Genomic DNA, 25018 nt, shown 5'->3' on the forward strand with positions numbered 1-25018 from the left:
GGACAGCATGCAGGGATGCCCCCCAACGGGGAGGGCAGTGGGGCGGCGGCGCAGCCAGGCCAGCACCCGGACCTGGGCGGTCCCGGGCGCCCCTCCGTCCCTTCTCCAGACACAGGGGGCCTGGCTGGTCGACGTGGCGGCTGCGCTGCGGGCAGGCAGGCGGGAAGGAGGGAGGGACGCCGGCGAGAGGCGGGCCGGAAAGTTTGTCCGGCGGCGGAGGCGGGGACTCCAACCCCGGGATGCCCACGGGCCCCGGCGCCCCCAGCACGCCTCGGAACCCTGCTCGCCATGGGTAAGTCGCTTCCCGGCGAGGCCCGCGGGGGTCCCCCACCCCATCAGCGCGCGCCCGCCGCCCCGCTGCACGCCCGGACTAGAGGCGGCCCACCCGGCGGCGGGCCGGGGCGGCAGGCCTTGGCTGGGCGCTGGGAAGGGACTTGGCTGCATTTCCTTCCTTGCTCTTTCTGCCCGGAAAAATGTGACCCGAGGGTGTTCCTTCCCTGCTATTGGGCGCTTCGTCGGGGCCAGGCCCTCTCGAGACCGCTTTAAGCCTTAGAACAACCCCAAGAAAAGCGAAATGATTCCTGTTCTACAATGAAGAAGTAGAGGCTCGGAAATGCACATTCATTAATCAATTCTCCCAGCACTTTTGTTTGCCAGGCCTGAGGATACTGCCATGAACAGAACAGACAAAACCAATAGAGGGGAGGCAGAGGAGATTAGAAGGCAGAATCGGGGTGGGGGGAGTTGGGAAGTTCTTTGTTGCTATAGGGCACTAAGCTTTCTTTTTTTTTCTTTTGATTCAGAAACCTCAAAGGATCATTCAGTCAGTCATCAACCTACTGTGGCAGACGTTGACTTAGGGGTTGGGGACTCAGCAGTGAACAAAAAGAGACAAAATAGACAAAATAATCCTCTCTTCAATGGAGCTAACATTCCAGTTGAGAAGTTGGATAAATAAATAAATGAATAAAATAATCTCAGAGTGAAAAGGTGCTGAGGGGGTGTGATTGATAGAGAGTGATGAAGGAGGCAGCTTCTTTAGGTAGGTAGGCAGGGAGGGCCTCCTGGAGTAGGAGACATCGGAGCTGAGACATTATTCAAAAGCAGTGGGCTTGCTAAAGTCAGGAGAAGAGCTTCCAGGTGGCAGGAACAGCAAGTACAAAGGCCCCGAGGCAGAGCAAGCCGGTGTGGTCCAGATCAGTGTGGTTGATTAATGTGGGTTTTTTTCATCACACCCAGCATTGGGACTCTGGAGTCAAGACTGCCCGAGTTCAGATCTCTGCTCTGTTCCTTACAAACTGTCACCTTGGGCAAATGTTGTCACTTCCCTGTGCCTCAGTTGCTTCATTTATAAAGTGGGAATGGCAACAGTGCCTGTGTCATAGGGTTGCTGTAGGGATGAAGCCAGATAACACAGGTGTGGCTTCGAGAAGAAGAGTATAGCTGGCTAGAGCAAATGCCCTGTACTACATGTTAGCTGTGTTGGATGTTTGGAAGCCAGCCCTCTGGGTGAGGATATTTGCATAGTTCATTTTCATTCCTGGCCTCTTCCTGGAGCTCCAGGGTTCAGTTTAATAAGGGAGACACAATGGGGTGTGAGCCAGGAAAGGGAGAATGCACGGGTGGTTGGAAGTGAAGGAAGTGGCTTGGAAAGTCAAGGAAGATGTATAGAAATTAGTCAGGGCCTCCTTCCAACCAGCTTAAGCAAACAGACAAGGTACTTATTAGTTACTGAAAAGTCCATAGCTTCAGGCACAAGTGGACTTTGGGGCTCAGGCAGTGTTCTGAGGAATCCCTCATGGGGGAAGATGGCTCCACCTGCTCCAGGCAGGTAAACTACCAGCTTAACACCACCAGTGAGCAAACACAGGTTCAGCCACTTGGCATTCACTGCTGCCCAGGGCCCAGGAACCTGCTGATTGGTCAGATCTGGGTCATGGTCACAACCTGGAGCTGGGCAGTAGGAGTGCAAGTGCAGACAGTCACTTGCACCCAGCCCAGGAGACTGAGAGACCAGGGATGAGGAAGGGCAGCTCTCCAACAGAGCATGAGGAGTGGGTGCCAACAGACGCATATAACTGGAGGACCCTCGGGGAGGTGACCCCGTGAGCTGGGACTGAAGAGTATGAGTGGGCATTTAGGGGACACAGACAGTGCGAGAGGGACCAGCACAGCAGAGGTGGAGTGGCATGAAAATTTATGGTGTGTTTGCTGGGTATAGGGGGAAAGCAGGTGGGGAGGCAGGGCCCGGGCTGGGGAGAAGTGACTGAGGAGTGGGGTTGGGACACCAGCTTGTGAAGGGCGTGGGATGTCAGGCTAAGGAGTTAGGACTTAATGGCCAGGTGATGGGAGCCATCGAAGGCTTAAGGAAGGGAATGCTTTTCCCAGTCTTTCTAATGGCCATGACCCCTTTGGGGCTGTCCTTTCTTGCTCCTCGGAACAGTATTGTATCACCATGCTTTGTGACTTGGGGTTTTCCTGAGGACTTTATTTCACTGCTGCCCCTGCCCGCTGCACGCTTGCTGTCTCTCTCACACCCCTCCTATTTTTACTGGCTCTTCTTGCTTGAAGTCAGTTCAGCAAAGCTCTTGAGTATATGGGTTTGGGAGTCAGATGGGTCAGTGTTCTGAGTCCTCATCCTATTGCTTCCCAGCTGTGAGAATGCTCTGAGCCTTAGTTTCCCCATCTGTAAAATGGGGATAATTACAGTAATACCACGTAGGGATGTTATGCAGATGAACTGAGAGAAGACACCTCAAGTCTTCGCATGGATGAGATGCTCAGTATGTGACACTTGTGATTATTACTGCTTATTTCACTTTTATTTTTGCTCTTCTGTGCTTCTCAGTGTGACCCGAATCTGCCCTTAACGCATTTTACAGCACATCCAGTGGATAGACAACTTTGCCTCTGGTCCCTTAGCTAGGTTTCCTTTTGCCTCAGGAGGGACTGAGGAAATGACCCACAAATTCTGTGTCTTTACTGGATTGCCTCACAGAGCCTGGAAGAATCTTCTTTCTGGCAGTCAACTTAGGAGCTGAGGGAGGTGAGGCAAAGGGAGGTGAAGACACAGCCAGACCAGGGCAGATAATCTTCCCAGCATATTTATTCAGAAAGGACAAGACCAGTGAGGGAGTGGTAGCGAGTTATTTGCTGGGAGACAAGAGGAGAAGGAAGGGTGAGCAGACAGAGGGGATGAGTCTTCCACTCCTGAAACTCCTCCTACTGCACAAAAATTGCCCACGGAAGTGGAAAGAGGCAGAAGTAAGAGAGAACAGAGCAAAATCATAATATGCCCAGGTTTTATAATGGGGCCATCAATGTTATGGATTGTGAAGCCAGACCACCTGGCTTCAGACCAAGACACAGCTATGTACTACTTTTGACCTTTGGCAAGTCACGTCAGCTTTCTAATAATCAATTTATTCATTCATAAAGAATACAAAAGCCCACCTCATAAAGCTGTGGTGAGAATTAAATGAGTTATTGCACTTCAAGAACTCAAAGCCATGCTTGGTCCAGAGAAAACATTCAATAAACCTGGCTATATTATTATGAATGTTCTTGTCAGGTCCAAGGTAGGGGTGGATGAGACAGATACTGCTAGATTACTCTAGCTATTTCCAGAAATATGTAAGTATATGAATTAAAAATAGGCATAGTCTGTATAACTGTACTGCCAATATATGGGTGCCACCAGTCACATGTGGCTATTTTTACATTTATATTTAAATCGATTAAATTACACTTAAAGTTAGATTGATTTAAATTAATTAAAATTACATAAAATTAGAAATTCAGTTCCTCAATCACCTTAGCCACATTTTAAGGGCTCAAGACCCTCATGTGCTGGTGACTCCCCAGCTCAAGCCTGCAAAGGCTTCCATCCACCGAGGATAAATTCATCACTGTCCTCATGGCCTACAGAGTTCCATATGATCCAGCCCCCTGCCTACGTCTCTCCCTCGTCACCTCCTATCACTTCCTCACTGGGCTCCGGCCACTCTGGCCTCTGTGCTGAACAGCACAGGGATTCGAAGCCTCCATTCTCTAGCCACGTCAGCTTGGCCACCTGCTTTCTGGGTGACCATGAGAAAGTTCCTTAACTTCTGCACCTTGGAGAATGATGCTAAAAACGTTACATGGTTTTTGTAAGAATTAAATGAGGAAATACATGTAAACAGGGCTGGGCACCTATTAAGTACAATATACACACTAGCTGTTAATAGGTACTGTGCAAACATACCCAAAACTGTCCTGCCTCAGGGTCTTTGTTCTTGCTCTTCCCTCAGCCTAGAATATTCTTCTCCCAGATTTTACATGGCTTTAACCCTTACTTCATTTAGATCTCTACTTAGAATTTCCTTCTTAAGAGAGGTCTTAGCTGTCTACCCTATTTAAAATAGGATTCCTCCATCACTGTCAATCCCCTTTCCCTGCTTTTTTTAAAAAATGATACCCAACACCACCTGAAGTTATTTATTTATTTGTTTATCATCTTCCTTTTTGTACTAGAATATCAGGTCCTTGACAATACCACTGTATTGCCAGCTCTAGGAACTGGCCTGCCATGATGTAGATGCCAGATAAATAAATTTTTGAGTGATTGGATGGATGGATGGGTGGATGTTGAATGGATGGATGGATGAGTAGATGTGTGGATCAGTACATAAGGGATGAAATACAAATACAAATATGGGTGGATGAATGGGCATATTTGTGGGTGATAAACAAATGGATGATTAAGGGGTAGATGAATGGACAAATGGTTGGATGAACAGTGGATGGAGGAGTGGGTGAAGGAATGAATAGATAGATTGATCAATAGATGGATGAATGGGTGGAGCGGATGGATGAAGGTGGATGGATGGATGATAAATGGACGAATGCATGCATGGGTAGATGGATGGGTGGGTGAATGGATGAAGTGGATGGATGATAGATGAAGGGTGGGTGGATGGGTGGACGGGTGACTAGATGGAGTAGCTGGTTGGATAGATGGAGGGGAGGTTGGAAGGATGCATGCCCTGGTAAGGAACCATTCTGAACCCTGTCCCTGTCACTTTTGTTTTCCAGGCTGCCCTCTACCACTCCTGCCCCTGGGTGCCTCTGTATCTTTGCTGGGAGGCCTCACCTTTGGTTATGAACTAGCAGTCATATCAGGTGCCCTGCTACCACTGCAGCTTGACTTTGGGTTAAGCTGTTTGGAGCAGGAGTTCCTGGTGGGCAGCCTGCTCCTGGGGGCCCTCCTTGCCTCCCTGGTAGGGGGCTTCCTCATCGACCACTATGGCAGGAAACAAGCCATCCTCGGGAGCAACTTGGTGCTGCTGGCAGGCAGCCTGAGTCTGGGCCTGGCTAGCTCCCTGGCCTGGCTTGTCCTGGGCCGCTCGGCAGCTGGCTTCGCCATCTCCCTCTCCTCCATGGCCTGCTGTATTTATGTGTCCGAGCTGGTAGGGCCACGGCAGCGGGGTGTGCTGGTGTCCCTCTACGAGGCAGGCATCACTGTGGGTATCCTATTCTCCTATGCACTCAACTATGTGCTGGCTGGTTCCCCCTGGGGATGGAGGCATATGTTTGGCTGGGCTGCTGCACCTGTTCTCCTGCAGTCCCTCAGCCTCCTCTGTCTCCCGGCTGGTACCAATCAGGGTGCAGCACCCAAGGACCTCATCCCTCTTCAGGGAGGTGAGGCCTCCAAGAAGGGCCTGCGGAGGCCAAGATACTCCTTTCTGGACCTCTTCAGGGCACGGGATAACATGCGAGGCAGGACCACAGTGGGGCTGGGGCTGGTGCTCTTCCAGCAGCTAACAGGGCAGCCCAATGTGCTGTGCTATGCCTCCACCATCTTCCACTCAGTTGGCTTCCACGGGGGATCCTCAGCCGTGCTGGCCTCCGTGGGGCTTGGCACAGTGAAGGTGGTGGCTACCCTGACTGCCATGGGGCTAGTGGACCGAGTGGGCCGCAGGATCCTGTTACTCTCTGGCTGCACCCTCATGGCCCTGTCTGTCAGTGGCATGGGCCTTGCCAGCTTTGCCATGCCCATAGATGCAGGCCCAAGTTGCCTGGACATGCCTAATGCCACCAGGCTGTCAGGCCTCCCTGGAGACTCTGGCCTGCCAAGGGGCATATCTCTACCATCACTCCCAACAACCAGGGAGAACCAAGGGGATCCAGTCTTGTCAACCTCTGAGAAAGCCAAGCCTCGTCCTGGAGCTGTGGACCTCACCGTCCCTCTCCTGCCAGCCTTAAGCACTACCTCCCCTTTATCCCTTCCTGCCCCAGAGCACGCCGTGCTGCACTGGGCAGCCCTGGTCTGCATGATGGTCTTTGTGAGTGCCTTCTCCTTTGGATTTGGACCAGGTAGGTGGGAGTTTTCTTGCAGGTATCTCTAGATCATTTTACCCCTCCTAGAGGGAAGCCTAGGGACTGTATCAGGGTTTCAGAGGGACTCTAGAGGTGCCTTGAGCATGAAACCTATGAAGTTTAAGCTTCAGGACGCCTTGCTGACATGTGGGCACTCCTTCTGAAGACAAGAGCCTAATTTTATGCTTGTAACTTTTTTTCTTATAAAGGCCCCCAGAACATTTAAGTTTCAGGCCAGGTAAAACCCTAATTTGCTCTGGTTAGCTCACTCAAAAGGTTTTACCTGAAAGCAATTCAATGAATTGGGTGTCTGTTCATCCCCCTAAAATGATTCTTAAAGCAGGGTAGGGAAAGCAGCCTAGGAGAAGTGGGTGTCAGGAGCCTGACATTCTGCTAGAATCCCATTGCTAGGGGGCTGCCCACTAGACCATGGGTGCCGAGGCCCAGGCCAGTCCTGGCTGCCGCCTAGGAGCCCTCCCTGCTCTCCTGTCCTAGTGACCTGGCTTGTCCTCAGCGAGATCTACCCTGCGGAGATCCGGGGGAGAGCCTTTGCTTTCTGCAACAGCTTCAACTGGGCTGCCAACCTCTTCATCAGCCTCTCCTTCCTCGACCTCCTTGGTGAGTCCTTGGACCTAATTCCTTGGCCCAGTTCTTTCTTGATCCAGGAACAATTGCCTCCAGTCAGAGCCAGGGCTTCTGTATTTGCAGAGTTATAAGTGTAGATATAAGTACATACTTATATAAAAAAAATCCATGTAAACCAGTTTGTGAACAAAAAGGGAAATATTTGCCCTAAGTCACTGGAAAGAGGAGGGTGGCTGACTTCCAGCAGCGCTGATCCACAAGCTCCAACAAAACTGTTGGCCATCTTTCTGTCTGTCTGTCAACCTGCCCCACAGTGGCAAAGAGGGCTGCCTCGGACCTCTTCAGCGTGGCAGCCCTGCAGAAGGAGAGCATTTCTTTCCCACTGGCTCTTGTCCAAGTATGGGGACTGACTCTCATTGGTTCTGCAAGATCACATGCCTATTCCTGAATCACTGTGGCTGGAGGGCTGACAGGTCTGATGCCCAGGCCTGGGGCACATATCCACCTGGGAGGTAGGAGGTGGGGACAGCCTCATCCAACCACATGGACCAAAGGGTGGGGGATAGTTCCCCAAAGGAAAATAGGGGTGCTAGTATCAGGAAAAAGGGGAGGAGGGGCTGGGAGATAAAGACAACAGAGGCTTCTACCTCATTGTCAATGAGTAGGCTGTTTTTCTTTTATGGGAATATAGTTGATATACAATATTATATTGGTTTCAGATGTATATCATAGTGACTCAGTAATTACGTACATTTCTAAATGCTCACCCCAGTAAGTGTAGTTACCCCCCGACTACCATACCAAGATACTACAAAATTTTTGGTTAAATTCTCCATGCTGTACTTCCATTCCTATGACTAATTTATTTTATAATAGAAGTTTTTACCTCTTTATCCCCTTCACCTATTTCACCAATCTCCTGACCCCCTCCTCATGGTAACCAACAGTTTGTTGTTAGTATTTATGGATCTATTTTGTTTGTTTTGTTTATTAGATTCCACATATAAGTGAAATACGGTATTTGTCTTTCTCTGTGTGACTTATTTCACTTAGCATGATACTATCTAGGTCATCCACACTGTCACAAATGGCAAGATTTCCTTCTTTTTTAATGGCTGAGTAATATTCTATTGTGTATATGTACCACATCTTCTTTATCCATTCATCTATTCATGGACACTTTGGTTGCTTCTATATCTTGGCTATTGTAAATAATGCTGCAATAAACGTAGGTGTGAGTTTATCTTTTCAAATTAGTGATTTTGTTTTCTTCAGGCAAATTCCCAGAAGTGGACTTGCTGGGTCCTATGGTATTTCTATTTTCAGTTTTCTGAGGACCCTCCATACTGTTTTCCACAGTGGCTGGAGCAATTAACATTCCCACCAACAGTCTAGGAGGGTTGCCTTTTCTCTACATCCTCACCAACACTTATTATTTCTTGTCTTGAATAGTGGCCAATCTGACTGGTGTGAGGTGATATCTCACTGTGGTTTTGATTTGCATTTCCCTAATGACTAGTGATGTGAGAGCATCTTTTCATATGCCTGTTGGTCATCTACATATCTTTTTTGGAAAAATGTCTGTTAGGTCCTCCGCCCATTTTTTAACTGGATTATTTGGGTTTTTTTGATATTGAGTTTTATGAGTTCTTTATATATTCTGGATATTAGTCCCTTATCAGATATATCATTTGCAGATATATTTTCCCATTTGGTAGGTTGCTTTTTCATTTTGTTGGTTTCCTTTGCTGTGCAAAAGCTTTTTGGTTGGTGTGGTCCCACTTATTTATTTTTGCTTTTGTTTCTCTTGCTCTGGGAGATGTATACAGAAAAAAATTACTTGTGCTAATATTCAAGGGACTCCTACGTATGTTTTCTTCTGAGAGTTTTATGGTTTCATGTCTTATTTAGGCTTTAATCCATTTGGAGTTTACTTTTGTGTATGGTGTGATTTCATTCTCTTGCATGTAGATGTCTAGTTATCCTAACAACATTTATTGAAGAGACTGCCTTTCCCCATTGCATATTCTTGTCATATATTCATTGATCTTATATGTATGCATTTATTTCTGGGCTCTCTATTCTGTTCCATTGATCTATGTGTCTATTCTTGCACCAGTACCATACAGTTTTAATCACTGTAGCTTTGTGGCATAGCTTGAATTCAGGAAGCACGATACCCCCATGGGCTGGCTTTATTGACTACTTATAGCAGAACTATTCTTCAAATAAAGCTTTGTGCAGAAGCTCCATAGAAGTGTCTGACAACATCCCAAAACCTCAGACACACTGTAAAATTCTCCAGGTGCAATAACAGGTGACAGTCTACACCAGCACTGGAGAGAACTTATCTGAGAGCAGAGGGAGGGTCTCAGATGCTGAGATGCTCTGGTCCAAAGCAGGCCCAGATCCTGCACTGTGGGCCCCAAGGTGCAGTTCCGAGGGCTGTTAGTCTCCCATCTCCTGCACCTGGCATTTCTCCCTCAAAGGCACAGCCACCCTGGGGGGCTGTGGGAAACACTGGTGGAAGAACCTGCCCACCATGCCTGTCTTCCACCCCCATCTTAGGGAATCCAAGCTTCTTCCCACAACCTCAATCCTCAACATTCCCTTTATGTGGAATGAATGAGTGAGTAAGAGGAAGATGGAAGGGAGGGAGGAAGGGAGGGGGGTGTATACAATTATATCATATCCTTATCATCCCCATTTCACAGATGGGGAAATACACCCTTCCCAAGTCCAGCCAGGTAGTGAGAAGAGTAGAACCCAGAGATCCTGACCCCCCAGCCCAGCTCTCTCCCTGCCGGTATAAGGATCAAGTGGAGGCCAAGCTGGTCAGGGGAGGTGCTGGGGCGAGGTGTGGCCAGAGCCCTGAAAGGTGAGAACGGTCATGGCAGCTGAAATGTGATTTCTGCTTCTCCCACAACTAAGTCCCTTTCTTCCCAGCCTCCTTTCTCTGTCTTAGACTGACTGGCTTCGAAGGAGTCAGGGTCATCCTGGGGTTCCTGGCTGCCGGCCCTGAGACCCTGGCCCCCACCTGAGGCTCCAGAAGAGGGAGGAGCTGGGAGCCGAGGCTTCTGCGCTCTCTCCCAGGCCCGTCAGGCACAGGCCAAACCGGCTCAAATTCAATTCCCTGAAGGTGCACTGCACCAAATAACCAATTCATGGAATCTATGAGGATTTCACTTAGAGCTGGGCTTTGCCAAGACTGTGTCCTACAGCTGGTTTGTGGCTGAGGTGACTGTCTTCTTCCCTTCGCTCACATTTTCGGATTTCCAGCACACTGGTTAGTGTTTCAGATGTGGGCGAGTGGCCTTTCCCATCAGGGCAAGATGCCTCCATCTGTATTGGGCCCTGGCCCTTTGCCTGCCTCTGGGACAACCAGTCCTACTTGTGCTTTAAGGTACTTGTCTGACGGCTTGTTGGACATCTTGCAAATCCATCGTCTGGAGAACTTGCTTTGGGTGAACTGATCTTCAGTGCTCCACCTGGAACCAGCCAGCAGGCCCAGGCCACACCCCCACCCATACTGCCACCCCTCTGTTTCCAGGCACCATTGGCCTGTCCTGGACCTTCCTGCTCTACGGCCTGACCGCAGTCCTTGGCCTGGCCTTCGTCTATTTCTTTGTACCTGAAACCAAAGGCCAGTCATTGGCAGAGATAGACCAGCAATTCCAGAGGCGACGGTAAGGAGGGCCAGGGTCGGGGGGACTGGGAGAAGAGTTGCATCAAACTCGGAGCACTTTGCTTCAAGATTTTAGTCCTTATATTTTCCCTTTGCAAGAAAGTGCCTTTCTTCTCTTCCTGTCTCTCTTACTGCCTGGACACTGTGAGCTCTGTCCTGTCTTCATACATGAGCTGTGTTCCTCGAGTTGTTTCGGGTCTTCTTACAGCGGTGTTTCATGACTTTAAGGCCCAGCTCACAGGAATTTTAAAATCATGAAGTTACGGAATCACACGAGGGTAGAATAGTAGAACCTTAAAACCACAGAATCTTAGAGTCATAGAAGCTTGGAGAAACAAAGTATGATAACTGTGGCCTTTTTAAATTGCACACAAAGAACAGTGGGCTTACCGCACTCATTCAATGGGTGTTTATTAAGTCTCTGCTAAGTGTCAAGCACTGTTCCGGGCCTTAGGAAATGTGACTGAGAATAAGGTGGGAAAGGTCTCATCCTCATGGAGCATCCATTCTAGTGGAAGAGGGGGATAAAATAAACAAGCCAACAAATGCATCAACAAGAGTGTTTCAGCTAGTGGTATGTAGTTGGAAAAAAATGAAACAGCACATTATGCTGAGAAGGCCTGATTGGCAAGGAATGGGCCAGAGAGGCAGGGGGTTATGGCTGATTTAGAGTGGGTGGTCAGAGAGGGAAGGCCTCTCTGAAGAGGTGAGCCTCACAGGTCGTCAATGACCCTATCTCTACTGAATGGGGGAAGGGATGATCAAGGGAGGCTTCTTGGAGGAGGAAGCAATTGAGTGAGACCCAAATGATGAGAAAAAGCAACCTGGAGACCTGGGAGGAAGTGCACTAGATGCAGGGAACAGCAAGAACAGAGGCCCTGAGGTGGGTACAAGTGGGGTGTTTTGAAAAGAGGAGGCTCGTGGGGTTGGGGTGTGGTGAGCAAATGAAGTGGAGGGAGGTGATGCGGCAGAGGCTGGCCACAGAGGGGCCCTGGATGGTAGGATTAGTGTGGTGATGGGCTCCTGCTAAGCATGGACATGACCGAAGCTGATCTTTGTGTTCAAAAGGTCACTCCATCTGTGACGGGGAGAACAAGCCATAGGGGCAGTGGGGGGACACAGACCAGAGAAGAGCAGTAGGTTGTGCAGAAGAGGAAATGCGTATTAAGGCAGGTAGCAGAAGGGTCAGGGTAGGAGTTGGGGGTGGAGCGGGGTGGGGCTAGAGGGGATGGTCTGCTGCCATCTCCCCCGGGAAGGTCCCCAGGCCCTGCCACCCTCTGACCCCATCACTCTGCTTGACTCACTCTAGGTTCGCTGTGAGCTTTGGTCACAGGCAGGGCCCAGCTGGTGTCCAGTACAGCCGCGTCAAGGTCTCTGTGGCCTCCTGAGGAGTCCCTCTGCCTGGAACATGCTGGAACCGTGGCTTTAGCAGACAGCCTCCAGCTTCCTGCTTGCCTGGGCCCCAGAGCTCTAGGTGGTCCTTCAAGAGTTGCCCCAACTCCAGATGGGGTCTTTTTTGTGGGGTGAAACGACTGAAAGCCTGAGAACCCAGAAGTCTTCATTTTGAGACTCAGGCTCTGAGGGCTCCTGAGGACCTGCTTCTTGCCTGAGTCCCCCATTGGCTCTGCACGTCTTTGCAGTACCGACAGTTATGCCAACATCTCGTGGTGTCTCTGTGTCCCATGGACTTTCTTAAAGACTCTCTAGGGTTCCAACCTCTGGCAGCAAGTCTCTTCTGGTGTCCCCGCTAAGTCCAGCTGAGGATACCGTAGTCTGCTCTCTGGGATTTTTTTAGTGAGGGGGATGCCTGCATTTGGGCTCTTGGACCTGTTTTGTTCAACCCTCTAATTCTCTTATCCAGAATATTTCATTCACCAGCAACTCAGACTGGTTGATAGAGTCTGAGTTCCCATCCTGGTTCTGCTGGTGTCAGTGCTGTGTGGCCACGAGCCTCAGGTTCCCCCACATGGACAATGGGGAACCTGAACCAGGTAGTTCTTAAGACCTCTTCTGACGCCAGTGAGCTGAAATTCTAAATGCTGCGTATACAGCAAATAGTCAGCATAGGCTCTGCTCCCAAGTTGTAGTCACCTCCTCAGAGGAAATATGTTTTAATTACAGGAAAGGTGAATAGAACTCTAGAGTTGTGTTCACTAACCTCCAAGAGCTGTCACAGTGCACGTAACAAGCTCCAGGAGCTGTTCCCTGGATAGTGCAGGAGGGCTTTGCAGAAAGGAGATGGGTTTGGAGGCTGGTTGTGGCACAGCTGTTGACCTTGGGTCATTAGCAACCCCCTCAGCCTCAGTTTCTGCATCTGCACCATGGGGATGAGTGTGCCCCCTGGGGGTGTATCCAATCCCCATCTTCCTTCAGGAGGGTCTTCAGCTGGTCCCATTCAGCGAGTCACAGGGTGAGGGGTGGATTTCTGTTTGACCTCAGTTACTCAGGTCCCTACCTTAGGGACACTGTAAAGGGTCATCCCCTGATGGGCGAGTCCAGTGGAGATGGAGCAAGCAGCTCAGGCCAGAGGTCACTAAAGGAAGGGACTAGCAAGAAGGAGTTCTGGGATGCCGAGCAGAGTGAAGAGCTGAAGCCCATCCAGGCGCTGGCATAGCATTGGATGATGCCTTGCCACGCGTGCCGGCTCGGGCGGGGGCTGGCACAGCCTCCACTGGCCTCTGGCCCCTCCACTTCTCCCCTTCTCTTGTTTCGAGTTGCTTTCCCTATACCCAGAGGTGTGCTGGCATCAGCTCCTACTGGCTTGTGAGAGCTGATTGTTAAATTTTCAGGGTTTTTGCAAGCTGGTTATTAAACAGCCATTAAAAGAAATTAAATTATTTGAACACACTTAAATTATATTAAAAACAAAGGTAATGAATACTAGAATTTCATCACTTCCTTATTTTACTACATTTTATTATCATCTGCTCCATTGGGGGGGCTGCCTCGAGCTTCTGGCTTCTGGTTGGGTTAGAAGGACCAACAGTCGTAGGAAGGGAGGAGACTGCAAAGGAATCTTTCTTCCCCAGCTCCCTCCCAGGTCGCAGCTCTTCTCAGCAGGCACCCTCCCTACAGCCTCTCTCTCCAGGTTCAGGAATTCCTCCCACCATTGTCCCACCAAGACTAATAGTGGTCATACGCCCTCAATTAAGCACAGCACTATTCCTTGTGGTTTCTTAGGTCCTGCTTGCAACTTTGTGAATAAAGCCTTTATTAAACTTTCCTCCAAATGATGCAATTTGAGTGTGCTCAGGTATGCACCAGTCAAGATTCTCAGGGGCAAACAAAATAAGTTACTGAAGGATATTATATAATTCATGGAGTTTCTGGGAGAAGGGAGGCAGAGAATCAGGCTTAGAAGTTTGGAGCCAGGAACAGTGGCCCAAACAGCAAGACTGGTGGAGACCCTGCGCTGCCATCTGGGACAGAGACAATGCAGCTGCACCTGGGCAGTAGATGCCACTGCTGGGTCCCCTGCCCATGGCCCCTCTGAGAGTCAGATGCCTCTGCCAGAGCCTGCCATGCATTGCCCCTGCTTCTCTGCATCGCCAGTTCTTCAATCAAAGACTTGCATGGTTGCCTTCGATTCATGGAACTTCACATAACTGCATCTTAGCTGCAAGGGATGCAGGGAAAACCCAGTTCTGTCCTCTACCTGGGGAAGGTACAGGCTCCATAGGACAGAAGGTACTTCAAACATAGAAAGCACCCAGAGACGCTGGCTGCCCTAGATAATGGCAAATATTCATGCCAGGGTGAGTTTGGGGGAGCCACTGCAAAGTGTGGGGTGGAGACCATTTCTATCAATGCCTGCACTCTTTCTTCCTCATCTGTTTGCTGGTATTAGTAGGGGCAAGCATTAGAGATCATGGGAGCCGAAAGGGTGGAGAGCAGGATGGGAAAAGAGGATGATCAGGGTATGCCCAAGCAGGAATAGATAGGCAGTAAATGGAGGGATTGGTCCTATGTGTATGGGAGATCCAGTCCTTTTCCTGAAGCCCTGGGAGGCTTGGTCTGAGGTTGCTTTTCTCAGATGGGACCTCCCACCTGGAACGCCCTTCCTATTTCCTTCCTAGTTTCAAAGCTTTCTCATCTGACGTCAGTTTTCTTCATTGTGACAGAAACCCAATACAAATAGTCATAAGCAAAAAGGGAATTTATTAGTTCAGAGAGTCCAGTGGTGGACTGCAGGCATGGCTGGATCTGGGGGGCTCAAATAATATCACCAGAAATCTGACTCTCTCCATCTACTGCCAATGCTCTCTGCTGTAGTACCTTTTTTGAAGGATGGGTTCCTCCCACAAGGTTTGCCTCAGCAGCTTGAAGGTGGCATCCTACTGGCTTGACAACCCCAAGAGAGAGAGGCCCCAGGGGCTGACTTACGTTGTTCCAGATTAAGTCAAATCCCATCGCTGAACTGTGACTTGCTCTGGCCATATGCCCATTCCAAGAGCACTTGCTAAAAGTCACCTTTTGCACCCTGGTCCTGTACTACAGGCCAGGCCAGCAAGCCACCAATACTACCTCCACATCCACCTGGCATCCTACATCCCCTGCACTTGGGGAACTTTAGTTTTGACCTCAAAGGGAAGGATCCCCTGCTAGAATATAAATTTCACAAAGGCAGGGCGTTTTATCTGCTTTGTTTACCACTGAATTCCGCATGTCTAGAACAGTGTCTGGCACATAAATAAACATTCAATAAATATTTGTTGAAAGAATAAGTGGATGGATGAGTGAATGTAAAGCACCTGGAATGTTGAAAATGCATAATAAAGGGTAATTATCAGCACCAAAGAAAGATGTTTTCTTTCTCTTACATTTAGATGCTGTAAAATGTTTATAAAACTTTAGAAATGGAGTGTAAATATATAAAGTCCTAAAGGTCACTGGTAGGACAAACAACAATATAATTTATAAAAACAATGAAGTGAAAGGAAGAAGGCAGTGGAGGGAACGTATGTGAACAAAATTCCTCATCTCTCTTATCACTAGACATTGCTTAGGGTTGGTAATTTAAGAAACATCACTCTACGTTTATTTCTTCAAGCAGAGGCCTCAATTCTCTACAAACTGGCCCTTAAATGTATTTTATTTGGCCTAGACTTTGCTTTTAAAATTTTTGAGTTAGTTGCCAAATTTTGAAATTTGGGATACTTCACCTGTCACTCTGTCTGCTCTTGAAGATCCAGCCGCGCTTGGCCTACATTCTCACGTCCAGCCACAAGGTGGAGCATGGCAGCAGCTCGTTAGATGTGGCTTGACTCTTAGGTTTGCTGTTACAGTCCCCTCCCAGCTTTTCATTCCTGGTAAAAAGAAATTAATAGGGAGGGAAGGGAGAAAGGAAGGAAAGAGAAAAGAAAGGGAGAAAGGAAAAAGAAGAGAGAGAGAAAGGAGAGGAAGAGAGAGGGAGGGGGGGAGGAAGGGACGAAGGAAGGAAGGAAGGAAGAAAATTCTAACAGCAGTTACCTCAAGCAAAGGGGTGCTGGGGTGTTGGAAAGATGGGAAAAAAGAACAGCTCCCCATTTAGAATTCTATGCTGTGTATGCCTTCATACGAGTTCAGGCACATGTGTCTTGACTCTATAATGAAGGGACTAGTTAGGTTAAAAAATTATTTAAAACTCTGTTTTATACTTAAGAACTTGCAAAACATATAAAGTTCAGAAATAGAAACTGTCCATGCCTTACAGTTACTAACAATATTTTGGTGTATATTTTTCTAATCTTGTGTCTATGATGATAAACCAAGCTAGTTAGAAATGAAGATAGGTATCTTCACATCTGTGTATCATCACATACTGTATGTACAACATTGTGGCATTTACCTTTTTAGATTATTGAGTATTTCACGTGAGGCTGAGTTCATACACATGTTGCCTTTGCCAATGTTAAAAATTGTATCAGCAGTTTTTCCCAGTGTCTGGCTTTTCCTTTATTTCTGGTGTGTAGAAAATTGAATTATGTGCATACCAAGTCAACATTCCAGTTTTCCTGGCAAAGACCGATTCTGCCATTGGAAGCAGAGTGTTTTCATTTTCTTTCTTTCTTTCTCCCCATCAATCTATGCCTTTCTGGTTTCTCTATGTGCATATTTTCTCCCTGGATTTGGCACTGTGAAGCTGCTAAATTTTTCCAGATTTGGGGTCCAATGCCACCCTAAATCTCTAGGTTTGACAGGCTGAGATGGTGGTTACTGAGATATGATCCAAAAAGCTTTCTCTGAGGCCATCTCTCAATCAGATGTGAACTCACGAGGTGGGAGAATTTGGCAGCTACCCTGCACATGGACGCCAGAGTTCACGGTCTTCTCCCTGGAGTGTCCCTGCACAGCACCTGGCACAAAATAAGTTCCCACTTCATTCTTGAGAGCTGAAACCAGATCAGGTAGCTCTTTGGCAGGAGATAGACGATTTTTGCTCCAAAGAAACTCTTCATTGCCTTCTTTACCAGCGACTTCAAATCTTCAAGGTTTTAAAGCTTTTTCACATTGCAGCAGCAATGGCCGTACCAACTTTTCTGATTCCATCACAGGTTAAATTTTGAAGGCAATTACAATGTAACTCCCATGTTAGCCCCTGAGATTTCCAGCCTTCTAGGGTAACCCTTTCCATGACCTGAACTGAAGCCTCATTCCATACAGTGTGGGAAACCAAGAACTACCACACGCCTGCCCTCACTGCATCTTTGAGCTTGCTTGTGGGGCTTGTACATCCGGGTATATTGAAAGAAGGTGCATTCATCAACTCTATTTCCCCACCACCATCACCCATTCAAACACACCTGGTGGGAAATTTCTTTACGTGCCCCGCATGATCTGCTGGGCAGTTCCCGTAGCTTTCCTTGCTCACTCTTAGATAATAAATAATATGATGATGAGCGACATTACAATGTCTTCTGGTCACTTCCAAGTGTAAAATCAATCTAAATTCAGTAATTAAAATGTCGCCCGTTCAAAACTCTGAACTTCATTCACGTCACACCCCTCCCCTCCCCCAACGCTTACTTCTCCCCAACTCCCAGCCTGACTCCAAAGAGACAAGGGGTGTGAAGGTCTCACTTGGCTGGCGCTGTTAGGATATGGCATCATGCTTTCTGGGCTCAATGGATGTTTGTAGCCCCTTCGTTCTCTTATTAGGGTGTATGTGTGTGTGCGGTGGGGGGTGGTTCTTGGAAATTCCTCTCCCCCCCACCCACTGAGAACCTCTGAATGAGCTTCCTCGGATGCAGGTGATGCCGCTCCTCTGGCTGGGCACTTCCAGTTTTTCCCTCAGACCCTTGGCATCCCGCGATCTGGTCCCTCCATTTGGATCCCACACATTTCCAGGCTGTCTTCTCACTGGAAATCTCAAGCAATCCCAGGCCACCTGTTTCTATTCAGAACCAGTCTCTGGAAGAAACTCACACGTTTGACCCCCTCTAGAGCCACCTCCTGTTGCAGCTGGCAGGAATCCATCATCCTGCGGGGGCTGAGCAAGCACAGTCTCAGAACCTGTAGACGTTTCTAGGGCCGGTTCTGCCACTGGTTTGTCCAGGAGACGGCAAACTTTCCAAGTAGTTCCCCTACATCTATCTGACTTGGCTTTAGGTAAAGAGTTGGAATGCCCTTCTCTCCCAGCTGGGGGTGCTGGCAGCTAGGAAATGCCACAGCACTCCATCCACTTTTTCCAAAGCACTGTCTCCCCAAAACCAGTCCTCTCTTTCAGCTTCTCCAACCTCTTCAAGGTAGGAGCTGAGCTCAGGGTCTCAAAACCAATTTTAACCCTTTGCAATTCATACGTAGGTGGAAGGAAGAGGCTTTGCTACCCATTGGGTTACTCTTGGCCTTTGGAGCTTCTGCAACCCGGAGGTAGAAGTCCCATTCTCACATCCCCTTGTATTAATTTATTCCTCCAGTACTTGCTTGGGTATTAGGGTTCTACTTCTCCCTCCCTGCTCTGCCTTGCAGCTGCGGCAGCTGTCCCCTCCAGCCTGCATCAAGTCCTATATGAAAAACTGGTACATTTCTTTTAATTCTCTTGCCCCTTTCTGACAGTATCACTCATGCAAGGCAGCGTGTCCACTAGACATCTGTTATTTGGACACTGTCCACTTCTATTCGCCCTCAAGGCCACAGTTCTTGAAGACATTCTCCTTGGGGACCCAGCCCATATCCTCCTGCCTGGCCAACGAGGGCATCCCATCCCCTACCTTCCTCACTACAGTAATAGGTTCAAGAAAGGGGGAGTGGCCAAATCTAAGCCAATCAGAGCCAAGAATAGGGCATCTTGGGAATGATTTTTAAATCTCATGAGACTCACAAGAGAGACTCTCTCTCTCTGTCTCTTTCTCTTTTTTGCTAGATTCCTGAGGGAACAGGGTTTAAGCCTAGAGCTGTGTCTGCCTTCATGCTGCCAGCAAGGAGGGCCTGGTTGAGGATGAGCCTAAGGCAGAAGGCACAGTGAGGGGAGAGAGAGAGAACAGATTCTTCATGACACTATTTGAGCATCTCATGTCCAAAGTCGGACCCATCCATGAACATTTTAGATATGTGAGTCAATAAATTCATTTTTGTTATTTTAAGCCAGTTGATGTTATTTTTTTTTCCACTTGCAACCAAGAGACCCAACAGATACAGAAAGAGGAGGAATTATATCCTAGAAGGGAAAATTATTAAGCATTTAATCTGAAACATGCCTAGTCTTAAATGTCTCCTTAGTCATAACTTCCATCAAGAATTTCATCAATTCAACAAATGTTTCTGAAGCACCTTGGTTTCCCTGACACCCTTCCCACCCACGAAGTAACTATTATTATCCACATTTTAAAAGTAAGGAAATTCAGATTGCAGCAAGGACACAAAACCTGCCCAATGTCAGACACTAGGATGTCAGAGCTGGGTCTTGCCACCATGTGTGTCTAACTTCAAAGTCCTCGTTTTCCCATCAGGGTGCACCAGATGCTCTGAGAGGTGCTGCCATCACTAGCGGAAGCCTGGTGGCTTACTGGATCACATTCTAGGAGCAGCAGGGCACAGGCTGTGCCAGCCCCAGCGACTTGGCCAGGCCTGTCAAGGCAGGAGTAGGTAGCAGCCTCTGCCTCCTAGAGAGACTTCAGGTCATGCCTTTGTGGCCCAGTGAGTCTGATGCATCCTGAAGTCTCTCCCTTCTTTCTGGCTAAGAGAACTCCCTCTTTGTTCCAGCATAGAGCAGATGGCAATGTGCTCAGTGGAGAGAGGCTCCACCCCTAGTCCCAAGGGGTCAATTGTTGTTGGTCTGAATCATTCCCTTCTGACGGCAGTTGGTTTATAGGTGGGAATATTCCCTGGTTCTGGCCAATGAGATGTAAGTGGATGTCTCCTGGGGGTTTCTGGGAAAGATTTTTCTGGGTGATAAGATGGACACATTTGAGAAACTTCTTCATCTGTCCTACTTTGAACATAGTCAGAATGTCTGGAGCTGCAGCAGCCATCTTGGGACCACAAGGAAAAGACCAAGAGAATTGCACAGGCCCCCATCCTCATGTTTGACATAATTAAGCTGCTGGATTAACCAACCTTGGAATGGTCAAATTCAGGACTTCTTATTATATTATATATTAGAAAACTTACAGTTTAAACCTCCTTTTAAAAGATGGGTCATTTGCAGCCAGCAGTACATTTGATGATACAAGGCTTATTGTGAACACGTGAGGCATATGCGAAATGCTCCCTTGGCAGAACCCAAGATTTGCATTTCTAGCAAGCTCATAGGACATTATTTTGAGTGGCTCTAGTCTCAGCTGTTAGTTTAGAGCAGGAGCCTGTAGATTGAGCAAAGCTCAAGAACCAGGCAGATGTGTTTCAACTGTCATCTCCATCCCATGCTGGCTGTGTGACCTTGGGCAAGTGAGTCAGTCTCTTTGGGCTGCAGCTTTCTCATTTATAAATTGGGGATAATAAAAGATCTCCTGGCTTTCTCCTTGAACCAGTGTTCCCACCAGTCTTCCCCTTCTCTGTATGTGACAGCTCCACTCTTCCAGAAGTTGACCCTCAAATACTTGCAACGTCTTTGTGAGCTCTCACTCACACCCATAGCCAATCTCTCTGAAAACCTGCTGGTTTAACCTTCAAGATGCAGCCGGAGTCAGATCACTTCTCATCACCTCCACTGCTACCACCAGAGCCCAGGAGAGCATCAGCTCCCACCTGGACCGTGGCAGTCACCCGCTCACTGAGCTCTGCCTGCCTCCGCCCTCACCCCTGACAGTCTGTGCTTCACACACAGCCAGAGGGATCCTGGTAAAACAAAGATACATCGTGCCCCTCCTCTGTCCAGGACCCCCATGGCTCCCACCTGACTCAGAGTAATTCTACAGTGGTTTCAAGGCTCTTGGAGATCTGGCTCCATGGTACCTTCTGACCTCAGCTGGTCTGCACTACGCTCCGCTCCAGCCACACTGACCTCCCCGCTGTTCCTCAGACACACCACACAAGCTCTCACCTTCCACCTGGAACAGTCTTCCTGTTATTCACGGGGCCCCCTCCCTCCCTCCATAGGGTCCATATCTTTTTTTTTTTATTTAAAATCTACATGCAGTAAAATTCACTCTTTTTGTGGTACAGTCCCACAAGTTTTGATACATGCCTAGAGTTCTGTGACTACCACCACAATCAAGATACAGAACAGCTCCATCACCTCAAAAAAATCTGTGCCTTTGCCAACCCCTCCTGCCACCCCACCCACTAGTAAACACTGATCTGTTCTCTGCCCCTGAAATTTTGCCTTTTCTAGAATGTCATAGAAATGAATCGTATAGTACATAGCCTTGTGAGATTGGCTTCTTTTGCTCCACATAAAGCTTTTCAGATTCATCCATGCTGCTGCTTCTGTCAATAGTTTATTCCTTTTTATTGCTGAGTTTCAGTCCATGGCTGGACATCTCATTGTTTATCCGTCCTCCAGGTGAGGGACATCTGGGTTGTTTCCAGTTTGGGGTGATTACGAATAAGTTGCACTAAATTTCACATACAGGTTTCGCATGAACATAGATTCTTATTTCTCTAGGTTACATGCCCAGGAGTGGGATTGCTGGATCCTAAAGTAAGCGTGTGTTTTTAACAATATGAGACTGCAAGCCTGTTGTCCAGAGTGGCTGTCCATTTTGCATTCCCACTGGTAATACATGAGACTAACAGCTGCTCCCCACCCCTGCCTCTGTTCTCTTCCATCATAGTGTATCTACTGCCAAGCATAGAACCTGGCACACAGTAGGTGCTCAGTGAATATGCACGTAGTAAGTACTCCACAAATATTTGCTAAATTGAATAAATAGATTACTGGGAGCTATCCCACCAGGTGGTTGTGAGGACCCAGGGGATAAAGTTTGTAAAGCGGTTGGCACAGTGCCTGGCCCTTAATGTGCACTCAGGACCTGGCATCAGAGGTCACCTCTGCAGGGACAGCATCACTAGTTCCACAGGACAGGGTCCCCAAAGCCACCTGCCTCCTTTATTCTGATCTCTGGCTCCCTGAACTCTAGTCTTTGAGAGAAAGATCTCTCCCAAAAAGCTGAGGAGGTAAGGATGCCTCCCACCCCTTGCAGAGCCCCCAAGCCTGCCAGTGCCTCCTGAGCCAATCTTGTGGCTCCCTCTGCTCCAGCCGAGGAGGAACCCAGGGAGATTCGGATCCCACTGTATTTGCTTTGCCTGCACACTTGAGAAACGGAGGCCCACAGGCCAAGGAATGGAGCAAGTCTGTTTTCCTAGCTGGCTTTGAGGGGAATATCAGTGTCCCCACACCTCTGAGGTTTCTCCCAGTTTAGCCAAGTTGTTTGGCCTCCTTTACTCACCCCCACCAAAGCCTGTTTGTCAGCATCTTTTCACCACCTTTGCTTTCACACAATGGCTCTGACCCTTTCTCCTCTTGTTTTTCTAGGTTAATTGAATACGTTCTCCTCACTGTACAGGCCCACAGACAGCGCCAAGGACAACAGGCCCAGCGTGAAGGGGTCCTGGGAGGCCCATCCCACCTTTGCAGCCTGGGGCCTGCTCAGGCAGGGCAGGGGGTCATGTGCGGGGGAACCAAGAATGTGAGCTAACCTTGCACGTGGGCAGCAGCGGGCTGGGCTGGAAATCCAGGCAGGGAGGAGGGAATCTCAGGTTTCCTTCCAATAATCTCTAAATTATTTTTCAGGAATTCATGTTGGCATTTTCTGAGTACCTTCTAACAGCAGAACACTGGCGTGAGGCGTGGGATGCAATAATAGAAACCCAAAGTGGGGTGGTTCTCGACCAGGAGCAATTGTGCCCTCCAGGGCACAGGTGGCAGTATCTGGAGACCCTCTGGGCCGTCTTGACTGAGGGAGGGGGCTGCTGCTGGCATCTCGTAGGTGGAGGCCAGGGACGCTGCCAGACGTCCTACAGTGCACAGGAAGGCCTCCCAACGGACTCGTCTGGCCCAGAATGTCAGTAGTGCTGAGACTGAGAACCCCAGATTTACCACTCTCCTGTTATATGGATGAGGAGACTGAGGTCCAGAGCAGTTAAATAACATGTCCAGGGATACATGGGTATAAAGGGTCAGGACTGGGATTTCAGCCCAGAAAGCCTGACTGCTGTCCGCCTGTTCCTCCTATAGTTACAGTTCATGGCAGCGAGTGGGAGGAGAGTTCTGGGGGCCTTCTCATCATAGGATTGGGAAGACTGAAGGATTTCCAGGGGCAGGGGAGTCTGTAATTATCCCTATTGTCACCCACTTCAAATATGGGGGAAACCTGTTTCCAAACTTTGCTGGGACCTCTTCCCGGTCAACCCCAAATGCCCAACTTCAAGCTGATCCTCAACGTTTCCGTGCAGTACCAGACAATGAACAGCAGAGGGCGCAAGAGTTCCTCTGCTGCTTTTCCATTTATTACTTTTTCGTTGCAAAGAAGATAGGTGTGCTTTAAAGAAAATGCAGAAAACACAAAACCCAGAACAAAGAAATGTAAATTTCCCATATCTCCACCTCCAGGGAAAGCTAAAAATTTGAATAGTAAGTACTTTCTTCCTAGTTTTTTCCCAGGCAAAGTCGTTTATGTGTTTTATTTTGTTAGTTTTCCAACACAGGTGTAATCACCCCAGACACATGATTTTGTAGCCTGGATTTTCACATATTGTTATATCAGAAGACCTTTCCGTTGTCTAACAAGTTCTTCGTATCATCCTTAGTCACTGAGTGATGGCAGTGGAGTGGGTGTGTTCAATCAAACAGCAAACGTGTTGAGAACTTCTGCCGGGTGCCAAGCTGTGCCATGCACGGTGTGGGGAATGTAACAAGCAAGGAGACCACGGTCTGGGGAGACACGTGATACCCAGGGTTATTTCAGGTCTGGAGGACAGTCACAGGGGGAAACAGCCAGGGTTGTTCCTCCTATGTGTTGAGGAGCTCGTGGGGGTGTTGGTCTGGGGAACAGCCTCTCAGAGGAGGGGACATTCAAACTGGGACCTGGGTGATGACAAGGAGTCAGCCAAGCAAAGTAGGAGCTGCCAGAAAGTACTTCCAGGGGGAACACGCCTGGCATATTTGAAGACTAGATTGGGAAGGGGGCACCTGGTGAAGAGAAGAGAATGGGCAGCAGAGAAGTGAGCCCTGTGGGCATTGCAGAGGGGACTTCAGTCTTCATTTTAGGAGCAGTGGGATGTCTCTGGGGGGTTATGCACAGCACTGAGATGCTTCTTACATTTTGTCTTGGGGCTGGGTTGCTGCCAGCTGGGGAGCCGACTGGGTGGTGGGGGTGATGCAGTCACTAAGAGATGACCACAGCTCAGGCCAGGTCTGGGAGTGGACAGAGAAATGTGATCAAATTCAGGATCTAGTTGGAAAAAGGTCCCTAGGGGTGGGTGAGAGATGGGACGTGGGGAGTGAGGGACAGTGAAGGGTGCCTTCTGTATTTCTTCTCTGTACCACTGGGCAGATGGCGGTGCCATACATAGAGAAAGGAGAGAAGGAAGACACTCCCACCTGCCACCTGGGCTGCCCCTGCCCCCCGGAGCCTGTGGCTCACCAGCCTGCGCCCAAGGAGGGCATTCTACTTTTCTGCTTCCTCAGTGCAAAAGAAAGCAACGGTGCCAAAAAAAGGAGAATAAAGACTCAATTTTGTTCTAATAAAATTAGGAATCCTTGGCATTTCACCTTAAAAAATCCTTGTCTGTTTGCTCTTTTAGATTTCAAAAGTAACTACTAGTCAGTGCAAGAACATTTATAAAATATATCAGCACAAAGAAGGGAATAGTGGGTCCCCATGGTCCCACCATCCTGAGACCCTCAGAAAGCCTTTGAGAGTATTTCCTTATGCTAATATGTCTATCAATATCTGTATCTGTGCCTGTATTCATTCAATCAACAGAATTTTTTAAGCACCTACTATGTGATGGTCACTTTTCTGGATG

The 25018-nt window shown here is 48.5% G+C and overlaps 1 protein-coding gene across 2 annotated transcripts; it reads left to right on the forward strand.

Moving 5' to 3' along the window:
• SLC2A10 (solute carrier family 2 member 10) lies at positions 1 to 24739 on the forward strand. Of its 2 annotated transcripts, none has more exons than XM_036902091.2 (5): positions 1 to 292; positions 5077 to 6357; positions 6856 to 6978; positions 10496 to 10631; positions 11940 to 13860. In XM_036902091.2, exons 1-5 carry the CDS (start codon positions 16 to 18, stop codon positions 12016 to 12018), a joined length of 1896 nt encoding a protein of 631 aa, XP_036757986.2. In that variant the 5' UTR covers positions 1 to 15; the 3' UTR covers positions 12019 to 13860. The 2 variants fall into 2 exon arrangements, with proteins under 2 accessions (XP_036757986.2, XP_057359033.1); XM_057503050.1 differs by lacking the exons at positions 1 to 292; positions 11940 to 13860 and adding exons at positions 1800 to 2202; positions 22524 to 24739.
• Positions 24740 to 25018: the final 279 nt, after the last annotated feature.

Source organism: Manis pentadactyla, chromosome 5 (genome assembly GCF_030020395.1).
Source record: "Manis pentadactyla isolate mManPen7 chromosome 5, mManPen7.hap1, whole genome shotgun sequence".
Taxonomy (NCBI): domain Eukaryota; kingdom Metazoa; phylum Chordata; class Mammalia; order Pholidota; family Manidae; genus Manis; species Manis pentadactyla.

What these genes read in the sequence shown, in the direction of transcription:
- SLC2A10 (XM_036902091.2), top strand. Translation starts at nt 16, where the DNA reads ATGCCCCCCAACGGGGAGGGCAGTGGGGCGGCGGCGCAGCCAGGCCAG. An exon ending in CGGAACCCTGCTCGCCATGG is followed by an intron (nt 293 to 5,076) that starts GTAAGTCGCTTC and finishes TTTGTTTTCCAG; the next exon opens with GCTGCCCTCTACCACTCCTG. An exon ending in CTCCTTTGGATTTGGACCAG is followed by an intron (nt 6,358 to 6,855) that starts GTAGGTGGGAGT and finishes CTCCTGTCCTAG; the next exon opens with TGACCTGGCTTGTCCTCAGC.